At 38.8% G+C, this 19,669-nt stretch overlaps 1 protein-coding gene across 1 annotated transcript in view; it reads right to left on the bottom strand.

The window, feature by feature from the left end:
- Positions 1-5,567: 5,567 nt before the first annotated feature.
- Positions 5,568-19,669, bottom strand: part of LOC136841626 (facilitated trehalose transporter Tret1-like) — a 35,899-nt gene continuing 21,797 nt past the window's right edge. Inside the window, exons 6-10 of the mRNA XM_067108745.1 lie at positions 19,143-19,339; positions 18,602-18,752; positions 18,089-18,232; positions 17,112-17,215; positions 5,568-6,507 (exon numbers count right to left, since the gene is read on the bottom strand). Coding sequence (XP_066964846.1) covers positions 6,343-6,507; positions 17,112-17,215; positions 18,089-18,232; positions 18,602-18,752; positions 19,143-19,339 — 761 coding nt within the window. The 3' untranslated portion in view covers positions 5,568-6,342. The remainder of the gene's footprint in view (positions 6,508-17,111; positions 17,216-18,088; positions 18,233-18,601; positions 18,753-19,142; positions 19,340-19,669) is intronic.

Here is a 19,669-nt window from a genome sequence, read left to right as displayed (position 1 = left end):
ATCATAGTTGAGAGTCTGTCCAATATTAAGTTCTACTTGCTATTATGGTAACGTACTGGTTCACATTTGATGTTCGTAGTAGCTTTGTCAAGGTTTCCTTGCATGCTATCGGATATATTAAACTCCTCGCCAAGCTCTTAGATATTTGGCATGGTAATCCAGTTATTTCCATCGACATGAATAATTTGAACATTCCCAAGACAAAGTCTTGTTGTACTTCAGGGATGTGTTGACCATCTGTATATGACAAGGATACCTTTGATAACTGGCCAACAACATTCACATATATGCCTATAAGCCTCTTGCCATTTTGTTCTATCTTCAGTATCCCCCCTCCCCCTTCCCTTCTCGTAACAGACTCCTTGATCTTTTGTTGTTCTTAAAGGTTGGTCTACGCATTCCCCAATCTTACAAGCACGTTTGGGTGGCAGTGTGTGCTACAGGCAATTCCTTTCTTTAAGATGTGATTTATTTGGTATTACAAGACTCAGTGCATTTTTATTTTCTTTTCCAAAACTTGCTGGCTAGTTACAGTAGGCATTTAACTTCACAGCCATCGATTATGTGATCCGTCTTTGCTTTTATATTTCTATGGTATGATGCCAGTTCCCTGCAACTGCATTTGCCTCTTAACGGTCCGTTTTCTGAACCCAGTTCAAACGGCATGTTACTATTTATTATGCAAGGTAGCAATTTGCCTTCACAGTTTGTTCTTTCTGCACGGCCCACAATTTCTTTACCATATAGCGTAGGAATTTGGTCTAGATTTAGACAACTTCAAACCGATGTCTTAATACACGACAGCGTATACGAGTACAAAGTTCATGTCCTTTATAAAGATAAAACTTCTAAGTATGATATGCAATTAATTACAGATTGTAGGACATATAGAATACATTTATTGATCGATTGATTAATTCATTCATATACTTATTTATGATTAAGTGGAGCAACGGAAATTTTTTCATCATGATTCCCATTCGGTCAAGCTAAATTGAAATTCCTATTGTTGTAAATGCAACATAGATTGTTATTGTGTCTGCTGCTGCTTCTGTTTTTACAATCATAATTCCTATTGTAACTGTTACTGTTAGAACTAATTTTCACAAAAGTTATGATTAAAATTAATTAATGAAGAAGCTAACTTTTAAAGGAAAACTATTTTACTTTTTCACAAAGCTACACCCTGGTATGACCAACAGGCTTATCTTGAGATAAAAAATAAAACTCTTAGGTCCAAGTCACTGTGAATCAATTACTTTTGTAAGTCTAATTATAGATGGAGGAATGAAAACTTTTTGATAAGGAGAATGATAAGAAAATCAGTTCTTTCAACACGAAAGATAAAGTTTGATGCAATGTTGATTTCATGTGATTTAATAGATATTTTATCTATGAGGTTGTAAAATAGACAGAAAATCGCCGCGTACCTTGATCACCAGGTTCTATGGAACTCTGGATTACCTACAATAATCTAAACTTTAAGGCAAGTACACACAATGCGTTTTTCCATGCGCTAAGCCCATACTTTTTGGATTAAAATCGAATGCGAAAGTTGAAAGACAGTATGATTTCGAAGGTAGGCGTCTGCTATGAAATCAGATGAAAATGACTAAAACTCAGACTAAATCAGATGAAAATGACTAAAACTCCCAGACTTTGTCTGGGAGACTTAGTCTGTGGCAGACAAACTCTGTAAACCAGGGGTGTGCAACCTTTTCAAATGAAGGGCCACTATTCAAGAATCTCAAATTATGGAGGGCCGCACATCGGGCTGTTAGAAAGACGGCCTCAGTAAAAAACCAACTGCAAAATTAGTCTTGTATTTCCAACTTATAAAAAACATTCTGTAGTTACAAAAAGGCTTCACAGGACATGTGAATGTAATATATAATACAAAATAAAATAAAAAATCCCCTCTCTCTCTCTCTCTCTCTCGACGAAACGATATTTTAGGAATTTAAGTAATTAGGGTTTAGTAAATTTTCAGCTTGGCAGTTGGCCCCAAGGGCCGCACTGTACGATATTTATTTTTGAAGGGTCCGGCCGCACTGAAAAGTCTTGGTTAGATTGCACAGGCCTGCTGTAAACAAACAAAAGTCTGCTGTCCACACGGCGTTGTCTGGCTAGTCATAGTCTGAGTGGAGGTGAGCCAGTACGACAACTGCAGCATGGCTCATAGCCAGAAAAACAGAGCTACTGGTACTCTGTGCCTTATTGATAGTTGTATGTGTGAAGAAGAGAAGAGGATTGGGTAATTAGGAATGGTGTAAAAGTTGGATCATGAAAAGGAAAGCTCAAGGAAGTCATGGGACTCTTCCAAGAGAACGCTTCCAAAGTTATTTAAGAATGGATTCAGACCCTCCATTCTCTGCTTGACAAGGTTACCTCCCAGCATTCCAGTGAGGAAAACGAATAAGAGAAGTAATATGATAAAAAAAATAACAGAAAGGTGAATGAATGTCAAAAAAGAAAATAAAAAAAAACATTGAGATAATGCTTGAAAATCATAATACGGGTTAAACAAATGTATATAAAATAGATAATACTTAGAATAAAAAATTATAGGAATATATTCATTTGGATATCAAGTTAAATTTGATTCCAATGATAAATATATTATAATCCTCATGTTCACGGCCTTTGTATACCTCCAGTATATATTTTCATTCATGTATTATATACAATTATTTTAACATAAAAATTTGTTTTCATATATTAAAACCAATGCATTGGCTCTTTGCATCAATTTTTGTCACATTCGTATTCCTGGCAGTAATGTACGTTACACACGCCAGGCAGTCTGATGTCTTTGCTCAGTGCGCTCTGCAATGCACTTCGGCGGTGTGTACGGCAAACGGGAGTGGCTTTTCTGGCATAGACAGATTTCTCGCTTATGTCTGCAGACATAAGTCGTTTACGGGGCTTAACGCTTTTCAAGATAGGAACTGGGCAAAAAAAAATTTTCTTCAAATTTTCGGCGTATAAAGTTCTTCCTTGATAAGACTTGATGATTTGATAACATTCGATTAAAGATTACTATAATGGTCTCATCTTTCAGAGACCAACAGGTTCAAAACAAAAACAAGCAATTGGGCTGGAATGACTAATGAAAGGTGACAAGCAAAGAAGGAGCAGAACAAAATCACAAACTGCAGCCTTAAGATTAATTTATTATATATACAAAATAAATATACATTATGCACAAGTGAGTCAGGTCCAGTTACAAACAAATCAAATAAACATACATATCATGAATTAATAACAAAGGCAGCAACAATCAAAACCCAAATAACTAAATCTTAAATAGTTCAATAAGCAATTCAAAGGCAGCATAACCATAACAAATAATACATTAGCAGCATAATACAAAAACAGTCAGCATAACAAATACAGGAGCAGTAAAATAAATGTTACAGCAAAACAAATAAAAAATCAAGCAGCATAATAAACAAGAGCAATAAAATAAACAACACCCAAGCAGCACACCCCAAAAACAGACAAACTCGAAGAGTAGTCGAGACAGTCACCATCGTCAACGAGGATGTAGACAAACTGACGAACACGGTCAAGGCATCGATACAGCCACTGGCTGTGGAACAGGAACTCATCCACAGGGCAGGTAACCCCGATCGAGTTGTCGAGACAGCCATTTGCTGCCGAAGGAACAAATCCTCACACAGATGGCCAAAGTTTAGCCATCGAAACATCCTCATGCTGCCATCAGGGAAACTGTCACACTAATAGACGAAGAGGTCCTCCACCTCCCACCGAAGACAATGGGTAGGTAATACCTGTCGCCCATCCAAAGGACTCCCTGCTGCTCTGCTGCTTAGATACCGATTCTCTGCTCCCAAGAACCTGACTTGCTGCTGCCCTGGACCTGACTGACACTGCAAGAGAGTTGGTGGCAAACGTCGCCTCGCACAGGCAAAACAAAATCACAGGAGTGCAGGTACTGCAAAAAACAAGCCACACAAGGCTGCTACCAAATCAAATTACAGAAATACCGCAATACCTTACAATTACTAGTTATCTCAGATGTCCTCCATAAGTATTCCCGCAGTTTCTTAGTATAACAACCGTGAGGAATCCTATGATCATTACCTGAAATGTCTCCAGAATTCTGCACAAGAGGTAACAAGTCATGTTAACAAATTTCGTTTCACAAGGCATCAGAGAAGGGCGAAAGAGCTTGAATCTAGCTTTAACAACACGAAAAAATATGAAGCAAAAGAATAACGTTAAGGTAATGAATAAAATTCTCTCTAATCTGAGACTTACAAGTGGATCCCAGAAATAATGTGTGGAGCAAAGAGTTCGAAGGCCAGATATTAAAGAGAACATCTTTGGCATCGCGTTTCTTTGGAGAATATACGGGAATTTACGGCTGGACGGGCGTGAAATGCCTAGAGAGGAGGCTGATAGGCCTCCAAGATGATTTCTGAGAGGTCAGGTCTAAAGTAGCATATGGAAAAGGGAAACCCATACAAAATCCTCAAAGTACCTCGAAGGGAAGTACTGTGTCTATAATGCACAAAAGAGCATGCGACAACTTACAGTGATTCCAACTGTATAGAGTTTTAAAAAGGACTGAGATTTCTTGTCATCAAGATTTTGAGCGAGCTAGTAATAACTGTCAACATTTAGTTCATCTACGGTTTAATTTTCTTTGTCAAAGACAGTATGAGACTGTTTCTTGTTTATAACTGTAAAAGTGGTTATCAGGAAGTTTCGCGTCATAGTTTTGAATAAATTTGAAAGCTCCTGTTTTCATTCAGTGATGGTTACATTTGATTAGATTTAATGGTGGTTGTTTAATCCAGTCGCTTTCTTATGAGCAATATAAGTGCATACAGTTATCGCTGCTTTTGCCAGTTTGGGCAATTAAGTTTCAAAGAAGTACCCTACTCAAGTAATTTATTAAAGCACCTTTTTATCCTTATTTTGAGGTGGTGAAGATTACGAAGAAATATAGATATTTATATTTCCCCCAAAGAATTCTAAAGTTCCTAATGTGGACATTGGACATGGATCCCTAAAGTGGACATGATATTAAAGTCGACATCCTCCCAGTGCGCATGGATTAACAAATGCATTAAACGCTCGATATTGTGTACAGTGCTACTCTGCAACGAATGCTTTTCCTAGATTTTGCTCTTAAGTGCTGAGCTGAGTAAGCCGATATGATGATCGATCACAAGTGCCTGTTGTCATTATGAACAGATATTGGCACATGCTTTTTGTTATCATGGGCATGTTCGATATGCACAGTCTTGCCACTACCAATAAAGTATACAGTTGCACAAAACAGGGAACTGATTGCACACAGTAGAAATCAAAACCTCTCTGTTCGGGATTTTTTCAGTTTAAGACGTCAGTGCTTCTAAAATTACCGTGCTGATCACAAGTTTACTCTACCATTATGATGTGACCACACATGTCATTTTGTACAAGCTATCCACGTATTCATATTTGTGAGCATTTATACATGCATGTATTAGCTGTTAATTATCAATTAAAGACAACCAAGTGAAAAAGTATATGAGAATAAAACTCTTCAGAGCTTTATAAGAAATAGGTTTTATTGAAAATAAATGTGCATAATTATATAGGTATTTACTTGGAACTGATTACGTACCGGACAGTCATGGGTTCTCGCGAAGTATGTATGTAAAGAAGGAAAGCACGTTGTTTAGATGAGAGAAATAAACACGGTAACAGGAATAATATAGTTCTTTTTGAGACAGCAGCTTCATAAAAAACACTTGTGAAGCCCATGGAATGTTAGAAAAGAGGAAAATTCATGTATAACATAGTTGACATGTGAACACATACAACTCTGTTTTAGAAACTGTCCGGTAGGGGACCTTAGATATGTATGTGCTGTTTCATATCGGTATGTATAAAATTAAATGAAAAATAACAATAAATATCATTGCTCTCCATGTTATACGCCATGATGATGATCGGCTCGATGCGATAAGGGACATGGAATTTCATTCTATTTAATCTGTTAGTTGTCATTTTTTGTGATGGTTCCTGGTAAAGGCTTCATAAAACGCCTGCCTCAAAAATAAGTGTAAAAATGTGTTTGTCCTTGCCGCACCCTTCTTCTTCTTCTTCTCCTCATCATTCATAAGTAGATGCCAAATATATGAAAAATCACGACGCAGGCTCCGTAACTATTAACACCTTTTCTTCTGTTCTTTTAAGACCTGTTTCTGTTGATAGGGTGCATTTTCCTATGGAAGGAACGAGGCTTTTCTGACCGTAACCCTTCTGAAATAACATATTGATGTATTTGTCAATGCAATCTTCATAGATCGGGGTGTAACAACTTCAGCTCTGAGTAACAGAAGTAAGAGCCGAAGGATTACCAAAATAACTTGCTATCTCTTGCATTGTTCTTCCTTTTGTCTCTGGTACGACGATGACAGAAAAGAAAAGAGCCAGTAAGCACATAAAGGCGTAGAACCAATATGTTCCGTAACTGCCAATTTCATTCTGAAAAGAGAATAAACCAGTGGAAAATTAAGGACATAAGGACAAAGGCAACAATCTCATTAAATAGTCATGGAAAATTCAGAAATTTATGTCGACATTAATTATCTTAACGTAAATTTGTGAAAATTTATGTATTTAAAATGGTCAATATTGATTATTTACTTTTGGTTACAAAGTTGTGCAGTTGTGAGGATACATTACTTTGTAACATTTCGTAAGGTCAAAATACAAAATCTTTCCAATTTAAACAGAAGCCCATTAACACTGGTTTTGAGACAAGTCGGTTGGGAGAACCAGTGATTTTAGTCTTCACTAAAGCAACAAATGCATAGCAACTTTTAAAGAAGGATTCGAAACCTGCATAGGGATTGTAATAATTTAAAAATAATTTTCTTAATTATCAATGGTTGTTTCTTACAATATACAAAGTTTTCACATCAGAGAAGAATTTGAGATGGGCAAAGAAGAATTTACTGAAGTTATTAAGAATTTTATCAGCAAAGAAACAGATTTTTTCCAGTAGGAGAGGGGACCAGGGCATCAGATTTTTTAAGTGTGAGAAAACTTCTTCCTGCCGTGTACAAAGTAGTAGAAGCAAGATAGACCAGGAGTAACTCAAGTGCTCACTTTCTCCACTAAGAAGCTAAGAAGCAGTAGTGGTCATATCAAGGGTTTCAAGGAGAAAAAACTCTAAATTTAGGTAAATCTCTAGTCGGAATTGGATTCAAAGAGTTCAGGAATTCAGCTACCGAAGCAACAGCCGCTCTTGGCAAATCCAAGGGTAAGGTTTTACTTTAAAGCGTTGGTCCACTGAAAACTCTTAAAACTATAGCTGAGATTTAGAGGATGGAATTAGGAAGAAAATCTCATGAACGCTGGATCACTCTGAATGGAATGGAGCCGCTCTGAGAGCTGTATGTGTAAACACCGCATCCTGTACCTTAATACAGTGGATAATGAAAGCATTTATGTTAATTTAATGTAAGGGAACTATATACTACAGAATGAATGACCTTTGGGAAGTGTCTATGATGTCACAAGCTTTTTAATTTAACAGTCATTTGAAGGCTTTAAAATGTTGTCGAGCTTTCCTAGGGTGTGATGTCCCTGTCTACATGAGTTAGGTGGAAGAAACTCTTTAGCCTTGGCAGTCAACTCTTCTAGGAGAAGGACACTCAGAAATCAAACCAGCGGGTAGAAGGGACCCTTTAGCCTTGGTAGGCAACCCTTCTAAGAGATGGTTACTATGAATACAACCCATGTTCCCCAACCTTGGACTGTGCGTTAGCCATTATACCGTAGCCTTCCATAGTCTTGGGTTTGAGTCCCCTTGCCTGAGGTACAATCAGGCATTTATCCTCTTTTTTTTTGTTCACTTTCCTGTTCTTTCGGAAAGTGTGTAGGACAGGCTGATGAGAAAGCAAAACTTGCTTGCTTGGTGGATTATCTCGAAAGTGCCTCTGTCTTCGCCTAATCTTTTCCTTCTGAGCATTTTGTAATTTCTAAATCCATCCTAACTGTCCTCCCCCAGTTGTTGTGGCAATCCTAGCGGATTTCTTATTTGCCTTCCAAGGTGTGCCAGCCCCACCTTGTTGACCAATTGCTTCTGGCACTTTTTTCAGTGACATATGGTCACATTTACATATACTTTCAACAGAATTTTTGTGAATAATGTAAATACTGTTGTTGATAATGGTATTGTTGTTTATTGTTCTGTTGATTTTTACAATATTACTGTTGTTGTGAGTCTACTTACTAGTTTTGGCACTGAGTTTATATTATGAATTTTAATTCTTTTGGGAGACATTGAGCTGAACCCTGGGCCTGTTGTTCATTACAGTAAGAAAAATTGCGAAATACTTTACTCAAATAATCAAGGCTTAAGGTCAAATTTTCTTGATCTTCAGAGTTGTGCCCCTAATTATGATTTGACGTTTTTATCTGAGACTCTTGTAAGTAGTAACAAGTCAGGGTTTGATTTTTCCCAGGGTTTGATGGCCCTTATTTAGTTTATCGTCGCAGCATCCCACATGTGCCAAGTATGGCTGCATACACTAAGTCCGGATGACCTATTTATCATCAGAAAAATTTGGAGTGTAGTTGCCATGGAGTTCTTTGTTTTAAAATTTTCAGTAAGCTCTACAGTGTTTACGTATTTGCTGTTTACTGCTATCCAAATATCGATGATTTTATATACGATTGTCTTGGAAATGATTAGTATGGCTCAGTCTTAGGATTTAAAGGCTTCATTTGTTATTTGTGGAGGCTGTAATGCAAAGTACAGCAAGTGGCTGAACTCAAATTCCACAGATCAACATGGCTGACCTGCTCTTGAGTTCTGTATGTCCTCCAATTTTGTCCAGCTGACTGAGGAACCCATACATATTGCTGGTAATAGGTTAAACCTCATATCCACAGATGTTCCAGCTACTGTCAAGTCCAAGGTCTGTGAATGTGTAGGCACTTCTGATCGTTGCACCACTGAGATGGACATATCTGTCAACCAGTATATTCCTAATACCACCATTGGAAAAAAGTCTGGCTGAAATGTAGAGCCGATTAGGATCGCATTATTGAAACTTGTCAGGCACTTAACCCTTAAACGCCTGTTGGGCGTTTTAAACGTCGTCCAAAATTGTCTGTCGAATGCCGAGTGGACGTTGCAAACGTCGACTGAAAATGCTTTTTTTAAATATTCGCGGAAAAATAATTATAGGCCTAGTTTGCGGAAGATTTCAAATCCCGCGCCTCGGCGGATGCTGGGAGTTCACGGATCCAGCTGTTGTTTTGTTTCTGAGCGTCACCCAGACGCGCATGCGCGAATTTCCCCCATCTCGCATCAGAGAGCATCAGAGTAGCGCCTTGCGGGAGCGATATTTTGACGCAGACGTGTTTTGCTGAACTTTTGCGAGTGTTAGCGAATTCGTGCTGCAACAGAACGTTTGCAGAGATGTCGCAAAGGCGTCAGGAGCGTGAAAGGCGCACATTGCCTGTCGGAAGTGAGCGTGTGAGGCGAGTTTTGGACTTGGATGCTGGAGAAGGACCCAGCAACCAGAGTGACCCAGCTTCTCAGCAGCGTGTTGTTCGGCCACGTGTGACCTATGGCGACCAAAGACCACATCCCGTTCCTTTTACGACCCCTAGGAAGCATCGGGGTGTCCTGAGGGGCATCCGAAAACATTTGGGAGGCCTCCAACAAAAGGATATTGATGAGTACTTGTTGGAGCAGAGCAGGTCGAAAGTCCTGATTTCGGTGGTAGTTGGTCATCTAGCGATGACGACATAACGCCTGACGTCAGCGATGACGAATATTTGCCACCAATGTCCGTACGGGATCCTCAGCAGGAAAGTGAATTAGAGTTTAGTGGGTTTAGTGCCTACGAGGGAGAAAGTGAGTTGGAGGAGGAAGAGGATGACTCGATTGTGGCTGGTGGGGACGAAACAGAAAGTGATGGGGAAAGTGAAGGAGACGGCCCAGCTGGGAGTGTGAGCGTGCGAAGACGTGCCTGTGCACGTGCGCGTGCTCGTTTGCGAGCGCAAACCCGTAGAAGGTCGCAACGTCGCGGCAGCTCAGGTGAAGGCCGTTCGTCCGAAAGTGATGAGGGGTGGTCGGAGGACCCCACCCCACCTAACATGCACCCATTCACGGCAGTACCTGGACTGACCGTCCCTGTGCCTCTCACGGTACTGGGGTTCATTCAGCTTTTCCTGACGCGGGAATTGCTTGAATTCCTGGTTGCGGAGACGGTAGATTACGCTCGGTACTGCCGTGAGGAATTGCGGACGACGTTGTCGCACCGCTGGTGGGGCTGCAACCTCACGGACATGGCGCACTTTTTGGGGCTCCACATATTCTTTGGGATGATGCCTGCTGCTGACGTCAGGCAATATTGGAGGCGGAATTTTTTTTTAAGTATGCCTAATGTGGCCGGCATTATGTCCCGTGATGGTTTCCTGGCGTTGGACAGGTATTTCAACGCCTTCAACCGAAGGGCTATACCCTGGAATAACCCCGACCGCCTCATCTTAGCCCGCCCAGTGTTGGAGTTCATTCGTGAACGGTGCCAGACTCTAGTGGTTCCTTCGAAGAACCTTTCTTTGGATGAGGGTATGATGCCATACAAAGGGCGTCTAAGTATCAAAGTACAACCCGAAGAAGCCAAAGAAGTATGGTGTAAAGTTATTTTTTATTACGGAAGCCAACACTGGATACGTCGTAGACTTCTTGGTGTATTCTGGGGTCTTCTCCACGCTGCGTGACACTGTCTTCGATCTTGTGAACCGTTTCCGTAACCAGGGATACCACCTGTTTATGGATAATTATTATAACTCGGTATCCCTGGCCCAGGAACTGTATGAAGCAGGTGTGCACGTCAGTGGTACCCTTTGGTTGGTGCGTGGGGCCCCGAATGTCCTCAAGAGGTTTGCTAGCCACCCGCAACATCTTGCAAGAGGAGAGACAGAGTGGCGGCGGAAGGGAGATGTCTTCGTCATCTGTTGGAAGGGGGTCCAACTCGTGCCCATGATTACGACGAGTCATGAGCCCATCCAAGAGGAGATCACCCAGCGGAAGAAGACACGCCGGCAGGGCCGAGTTATGTATGAGGAGTTTCGTGTCCAACGCCCTACTGTCATCAGGCACTACAACAGGCACATGGGAGGAGTTGATCTCTTTGATCAACTCATCCAGTATTATCCCTTCGCCAGGAGAATCAGGAGGTGGACACAGAAGCTCCTCAAATACCTCCTTCAGTTGGCCCTCCAGAATGCCTACATCATTTACTGTGGGTATAATTCGGACGCTCGGAGGTTGACCCACATCCAGTTTCTTGAGGTGGCTGGGAATGCCCTCATCAACTTCGATCCGGAGGAGTGGCCTTCCAACGGCGCCCCCCTGCCCCGAGCTCCAGCTCTGCCCCGAGAGGAAAGGTCAGATGTCGTGAGATACCCCAACATCATAATTCCTCATCCTGCCGGCGCCGCCCCTGCTGCCGCCGACCTTGATGATGACGCCGCCCCTGAAGATGCCGCCACCCCTGAAGGTGCCGCCGCCCCTCGAATTCCAGTGTCCCGTCGGGTAGCCGACCCTGTGTGTCGGCTGCAGCCAGGAGATCACACACTGGAGCTCATCGAAGGGGGCAGACAAGAAACGGTGCCGGGTGTGCCATATGAATGGCAAGAGGAGAGACAGCCGGTACGTGTGTCGCACCTGCAAGGTAGCACTTTGCAGGTTGGATGAGTGTAACTGCAGGTACCACAATGCGGTTATTTATTGGAGTGCGCCTGCCCGAGCGACACGGAGGGCGCAGCGAGCACGCCAAAGGGCGCCCACCAGCAGTAAGGGCGCGCGTCTCCTCCTCCGCTTGTGCCCGTCATGTCGGGAGGAAAAAATGCAAGACTCTTCAATGGAGGAGGGAGAAAACAAGAAACAGCACGAAGAGTCAGGATTACGAGTGAGTATTCTGCATTTATTTTTTTTTTAGTTTTATATTTACGAGTGAGTATTCTGCATTGAATTTATTTTTAGTTTTATATTTACGAGTGAGTATTCTGCATTGAATTTATTTTTAGTTTTATATTTATTACAAGTTTTTATATATCTGTATTCATTGCTGTTTTGTATAATTTCGTTTTATGCAAAAACAAAGTTTTTCACAACCATTCCTTTTAGTTATGTTTTCGTAACAAAGTAAAAAACAATATAATTTATATGTGTCTATGTATGAATGTCTGTATATATGTAGTATATATATATATATATATATATATAATTTTTTTTTACTTGGGTCTCTTTTGGGTAAGCAAAAAATCTCATATTCTGGTGATATTCAATCCTTTACCTTCATTTTGCAACGAACGGAAAGTCTCTAGCACAATATTTAGATTTTTGGTGAATTTTTGAAAAAAAAAAAATTTCCTCCGCTCCGCGCACGCGGACTCCGCGGAAAATCCTGTCATTTCTTGCGTCAGCTTGCCGTAATTTTTTCGCCGTTTCATATTATTCGTTACATAAAGTGTTATACATAAAAATGTGCGCAATTTCATGTAGAATACAACACAAAAAAAACATTCCTGAAGCTCTTCACAGTTTTTTAATATTTTCGCCGAAATCACGATAACTGACAAAATTTTAACATTCGGTCAACTTTGACTCGACCGAAATGATCGAAAGACGCATCCGTAAGCCATAATTATTACATTCGAGTAACAATCAATCATTTACCTTCATTCTGCAACAAACGGAAAGTCTCTAGCACAATATTTAGATTTTTGGTGAATTTAAAAAAAAAAATTTTTCCTTCGCTCCGCGCGCGCGGAATCCGCTGAAAATCGTGGCATTTCTTGCGTCAGCTTGCCGTAATTTTTTCGCCGTTTCATATTATTCGTTACATAAAGTGTTATACATAAAAATGTGCGCAGTTTCATGTAAAATACAACAAAAAATAAATAATTCCTTTAGCTCTTCACAGGTTTTTAATATTTTCGTCGAAATAACGATAACTGACAAAATTTTAACGTTCGGTCAACTTTGACTCGACCGAAATGATCGAAAAACGCATTCGTGAGCCATAATTATTACATTCGAGTAACAATCAATCATTTACCTTAATTTTGCAACAAACGGAAAGTCTCTAGCACAATATTTAGATTTTTGGTGAATTTTTGAAAAAAATAATTTCCTCCGCTCCGCGCGCGCGGAATCAGCTGAAAATCGTGGCATTTCTTGCGTCAGTTTGCCGTAATTTTTTCGCCCTTTCATATTATTCGTTACATAAAGTGTTATACATCAAAATGTGCGAAATTTCATGTAAAATACAACAAAAAATAAATCATTCGTTTAGCTCTTCACAGTTTTTTAATATTATCGCCGAAATCACGATAACTGACAAAATTTTAACGTTCGGTCAACTTTGACTCGACAGAAATGATCGAAAAACGCATTCGTAAGCCATAATTATTACATTCGAGTAACAATCAATCACTTACCTTCATTTTGCAACAAACGGAAAGTCTCTAGCACAATATTTAGATTTTTGGTGAATTTTTTAAAAAAATAATTTCCTCCGCTCCGCGCGCGGACTCCGCTGAAAATCGTGTCATTTCTTGCGTCAGTTTGCCGTAATTTTTTCGCCATTTCATATTATTCGTTACATAAAGTGTTATACATCAAAATGTGCGCAATTTCATGTAGAATACAACAAAAAATAAATAATTCCTTTAGCTCTTCACAGTTTTTAAATATTTACATCGAAATAACGATAAATAGAAAAAAAATCAACCTTCGGTCAACTTTAACTCGATCGAAATGGTTCAAAAATGCAATTGTAAGCTAAGAAACTTACAGTCTAGTAATATTCAATCAATTTTCTTAATTTTGGCACAATTGGAAAGTCTCTAGCACAATATTTTGATTTTTGGTGAATTTTTGAAAAAAATTTTTTTTACGTCCGCGCGTTACGAATTCATGCATCATTTTGTGATAATATTTTCTTTGTGTTGCTTTAATCGTTTTACAATCTGTTATATACCAAAATCATCGCAATTTAGTGTATAATACAACTAAAAAAAATTAACTCATTAGCTTTAGCCGTTTTCCTTACAGCGCGATTTGTATACAATTATATACGAGTTTTTTTTTCGCTGTCATATATTCCAATATTTATATATGATAATGATATTTTTTCATTTCTGATGATTGCATACTAAACTTCAGGCAATGAGAAAAAAGGAGCTAAAATGAACTCTTAATCTTGAAAACTAAGCGCGCTGTGATTTTTTGAAAAAAACTTTTTTTCCGCTTCGGCGCTACCTCTCGGAGGCCGCCGGCATATGGGAGACGTTTTTGAAAATAGGGCTTCGGCGTTAAAGGGTTAATATGTCAGATGCTATATTATATCCTGATCCCAAGAAGAAGTTAAATGAAATGGTGATGACTATTTTAATAAGATGTGTCCCGAGGAAGGTCATCAAATTCAGGATAAATGACCAGCCATGGTTTGATGATACATGAAGATGAGCTTACCATGACAAACAGACCAAATTCAACACATGGAGACGAAATTGCTCAAATGAAAATTACACTATTTTTGTTGAGTCCCACTGTGCTGTGAATAGAATTTATCATACAGCCAAGAGAAATTAGAATAATTCCTTGGAGAGGAAACTTTAAGGAATTACTTTGCTTCATCTGTGGTGGACCAAATTGGCATTATCTATTGTTGGGTTAGGCTCACCGTCCATTCCACCACTGCTAACAGGTGATGGTAGATTGGTTACTGGTCATATGGACAAGGCTAAACTGCTTCATCGAGCTTTTGAAGCCAAGCAATCAGCTGAGGATGTCCCTCTCCCTGATACTTGTCATCCTGAACCTATTCTTACAGAATTTGCCTTTCGCTCGAGGGGTGTTAAGAAAATTCTGGATAATCTTGATAGCCAGGATGGAGAAGATGCTGATGGTTTCTTCCCTTTGTTTTTTAAAAAGTTTCTAGTGTGTTGTCTCCCAAGATTAGAAGATTCTATAGATTTTTATGTCAACGTAGTATCTTTGCAGATGAGCTCAAGCTTAATAATACAATGCATGTTCCGAAAAGTGGCATATCTGCCGACTGCAGTAACTACAGACCAATTTCTGTTCTCCCAGTGCTCTCCAAAGTTGCTGAAAACTTACTTTTAAGCCACTATATAAGTATGTGGAATCTAAAGGATTGTTAGCTGATAGTCAATATGTATATAGCAAACAGTTAGGTACCTGCAATGCTCTTTCAGATTTGACATGTCATTTGCAAGAGAAACTTGACCAAGGTTTTGAGTGCAGAGTATTTCAAATAGATTTTAGTGCTGCTGTCCATTTAGTAAATTACAAGGTACTTATTTATAAACCTCAGAATCTTGGAGTGGGTGGATATGTTATAGGATTACTTCAAGATTACCTTAAAAGTAGGCAGCAGCGAGTTACTGTTGATGGGATCTTTAGTGAATCAAGACCTATTGTCTCCAGAGTTCCAAAGAGTAGTGTTCTTGGTCCACTATTATTTTTGGTGTATACAAGTGATATGGTTGTTGGCCAGGAAAACAAGAGTATTCAGCATGCTGATGGTGCAGCACTTGTGGGTGTAGTAAAGTCTCCTCTTATCGGGACATGGACCAGATCAGTGAATGGTGTAGCCAGTGAGCTATAAGGCTGAACTCCAGTAAAACGAAAACACTTAACTGACAGATCTCGCGGAGATTTTCCTTCCCATCCTACCCTTCAGGTAGATGGGACTTTGCTGAATGAGTCTGAAGCTTTAATTATTCTAGGTGTAAATTTTGACTCGCATCTTACTTTTGAGAAACATCTAATGAAAGTATCAGCAAATGTAGCACGAAAGTTAGGTACTGTTTACAAGGCCTCATATATTTATAACAGTGACAAAATCAATACAACCTGATTTAGGTCATTTGTGCTTCCTTAATAGAATAATGTTCTCCGGTGAGGATGTCTGCTTCTGCCAGAGATTTATCTCTTTTAGATAGAGTGGTTCGTGGTGGTAGGCTTCTGTTTCCTGATGTTAGTAGTTATGACTCGGATCATCGACGGATGGTCTCTTGTTTGTCACTTTTTTATAAGTCGTATTTTAATAGAGATCTTTGGCGAGAGCAACCAGATTCGCTGAACAGCAGCACTAACATGCAGTAAATGTACCTCGCTGTCGAACTTCTCAGTTTCAGAGCTCCTTTATTCCTCACACCATTGGACTGTGGAACAGTCTCCCAGAGGATGTCGTGCAATTAGAACTTCAAAAGTTCAAGCGAAGATGCAATGCAGTACTACCCTAATGCTATTCTCCTTGCATTTTAATACATTTTTGTCTATTTATTAATTTATTTTTTCTTTTTAATAAGTGAGATCTCTTCTTTCTGCATTCCCCTTTACCTTCTCTTACTTCCTAATGAGCATCATATTCTTTGGAAGCATGAATATCGAGTCAGCGGCCCCTGTGGGCTTTTTCCATATTAATAGGGTTCATCTTCTGAATAATAATAATAATAATAATAATAATAATAATAATAATAATAATAATAATAATAATAATAATAATAATAATAATAATAATAATAAATACTACCTGAAACATTTATATTTTCAAAGTAGTTATAAAAACTTTTAAGGTGAAATAGCAGGGGTCTTCATCGTACCTGATTTCCAATACCTATATACCGCTAGCGGATCCAGAAAAATTTCATGGGGAGGGCACCAATTTTCGTATTATTTTACATATATACATATTATTTCTTTAATCGATTTTTTATTTGTCCCATTTTTGTATTTCTTATTTATGTTATTGTTATCTAAATCTTCAATATTATTATTTTAACAATATTTTCATGGGGGCACGTGGCCAGGTGCTCCTGCCGTGGATCCGCTAGTGCTATATGCTAATTCGAGGGTTTTGTCATAAGGAGCTCAGTTCTTTGCAACAACACCAAATAGTAGTAATCGTAATCCACACCTTTTGAAGAAATCCATGTTAGTAAAGGCCTGAAAAAATCCCTCTCCTTGTCATTTCATAAGAACTATAGACAAATACAAAACTTGTACATTAGAGAGAACGACTTACCTGCATCGGCTCAAATGACACAGAAACCACGAAGCCTGAAATCGAGCTCACCATAATCGATATACTGCCAAAAACTCCTTTCACCTCTGGAGTGAGAAGCTCACCTGTAATTGATGAGTGAATAGATCAGGGCTACAAAGTTCCTTGGCCGACTCGCTCATGTGTGATAAATCACAAACTTCAATTTAGTGAGGTTTTCAGTTACCATAGGGATGTTTCTGTTTTTATAGAGCATGTTGTGAGGCGTGTAATTTTAATTTGTTTTATCTAAATATAATAAATTTCAGACCTAATATAAGAATTTACCCAAGGGATATTACACTGAAATTTAATATAACTTAAGTAAATAACGTATTGTAGATAAGCCTGAGGTCATGGGCTGTCATTAAGATTTAGCTTATAATGTATAATTACTTCTGTTACTTTTATTTTACAAATGATTCATTGAGTTGTTGTTTTGCAATTATTAAAACTATGTGAAACGTGCAAATGTGGATTTTGTTCAGTGATGGGAAATCCACTTTGAAAAGACATAAACAATACAATTTAGACTTCACTAACAAGTGAGTATCAATGCTTACTGATTAACAATCATAATTATTTATTTTATTATTGTTTAAATCACTCGATGTCAGTCTTTGCTGCTAACTGAGTGCTCACCTCAACTAAATGCTTGTCGAAGAGTGAACTATATAGCTGACAGTCAAAAATCAAGAGTACTTACAGGAAGAAGGAAAATTTTAAAATGGAAGTTTATCCTTAGGTAAAACCAGTCAGTAATACTGGATTGCTAACAGACTACCATAATTTTACATGGTTCTGTGATCAAACCCCCCATTTTGGAGGCACTCTGTCTCCCAAGTTACTTCATATAACGACGGCTTATGTTGTTTTCCCTAACAACACTTGTGACGTTTATAGTGAAACTTTCAGCATACCCCCTTTCTGCAGACCTGTATGCGACCCATTATACATACCTATCAGAATATATTGAACTGGGAAGAATCCTGCATTCAGGGCTGCAAAGAACAGGATAAGAGCTGTTAGCGGAAGCCATCCTAGAGTTTCTCGAGCCCATTCTTTGTTCTGCTGAGCGAGGTAGAAGTAAGCACCCAAAACAGCTACATAAACAAAAAGAAAGATTTTCATATCAGTAAGATCATTTTTACTTGTAACCAGAAAGCCGAAGGCTTTGAATTTCACTGCGTGTGAATTGAAATTCAGCTTTTCTTCTCTGTGCCTGAGTTGCGTAATTTATTATCTGACAATCAAAATAAACTTAATTATTCATGAAACTGTTGAGCGCTATCAGCGTTACTGGCAGTTGGTGCATACACTAGTTTAGCAATTGAATCGGGCAAGCTTCAGTCTTTATCTCATATATTAAAATGAAAAAAATAAAATGTTTCCATACAGTGTACTGTACCTATTTTCAGTCTCCGTGAATGCACTACAAGTAAGGATACAATAAGGTCTGAAAAAGTTTTTACCTAGAGACAAGCACATGACAGCACTGGACGCCACCAACAGCAACTTCCGACCGGCCCTGTCAACGAGGCCCACTGACACTAGAGTAAAGACTAGTTCCACCACCCCGATGATGATAGTCGAGAGGTCTTCCTGGATCCCGGATGATGCTTCCTGTAACGGGAAAGTTAAACACAAAGGTAAAAAAAGAAAAACACAAATTTTCGAGTTTTGATGTACAGTGAATTTTCCAAATGTACTTTCATACTGATCAACATCGAGATCATCTGATAAATGGCGCCGAAAAATTAAGGTCATCGGCGGTTCTCTAAGAAAAGTGGCTGAATGGTACCTCGTTAATTCTTCGAGTTTAGTACCTGAAGGGGCTTCAAGCAGTGCTCGTCTGCATATAATGAATTTAAACTGTTGTCAAAACATTCCATTTGACCAAGAAGAGCCATTGGCTACATACATTTCATACAGCTGGAAACCACTAACAAGAAAAAAACAAGTGCCCTAAGAATTTAATTGCATGACACTACATCATGAAGATAACCACATTACCTCAAATACAGTCCGGAGATTAAGTATCATAGGCGTCATCCCAGACACTTGACTGAAGAAAAGGACAGTACAGCAAATAACTGCTGGCTTCATACTGTGAGGCAGCAAGAGGTCACGAAAGCTCCCGTTCTTTTGATTTAAGTCGTCTACGAATGCTTGCATGCTTACAAACTCTTCACTGACGTCATAATCTTTGCCTGAGGGACAAAAAGGGGCTTTCATAGAAAAATGCATTATTATATTTTTTGTCAAGTTTTCGGATTCCGTATCTAGCACGTGCTACTATTTATCTCATGGTAGACGATCTTCATACGTACCCTAGAAGAAATGAGGAAATAGAATTTGATCACAACAATAGACTTTAAATAGCTATTTCAGAAACACACACACACACTATATACACTGTATATATATACTGTATATTATACATATATGTGTATATATATATATATATATATATATATATATATATATATATATATATATATATATATATATATATATATATATATATATATTGTCACGAA

This window comes from Macrobrachium rosenbergii, chromosome 9 (genome assembly GCF_040412425.1).
Source record: "Macrobrachium rosenbergii isolate ZJJX-2024 chromosome 9, ASM4041242v1, whole genome shotgun sequence".
Classification (NCBI taxonomy): Eukaryota; Metazoa; Arthropoda; class Malacostraca; order Decapoda; family Palaemonidae; genus Macrobrachium; species Macrobrachium rosenbergii.
Note: the sequence above shows the minus strand (reverse complement) of the source record. Positions and strands in the feature narration are given on the sequence as shown.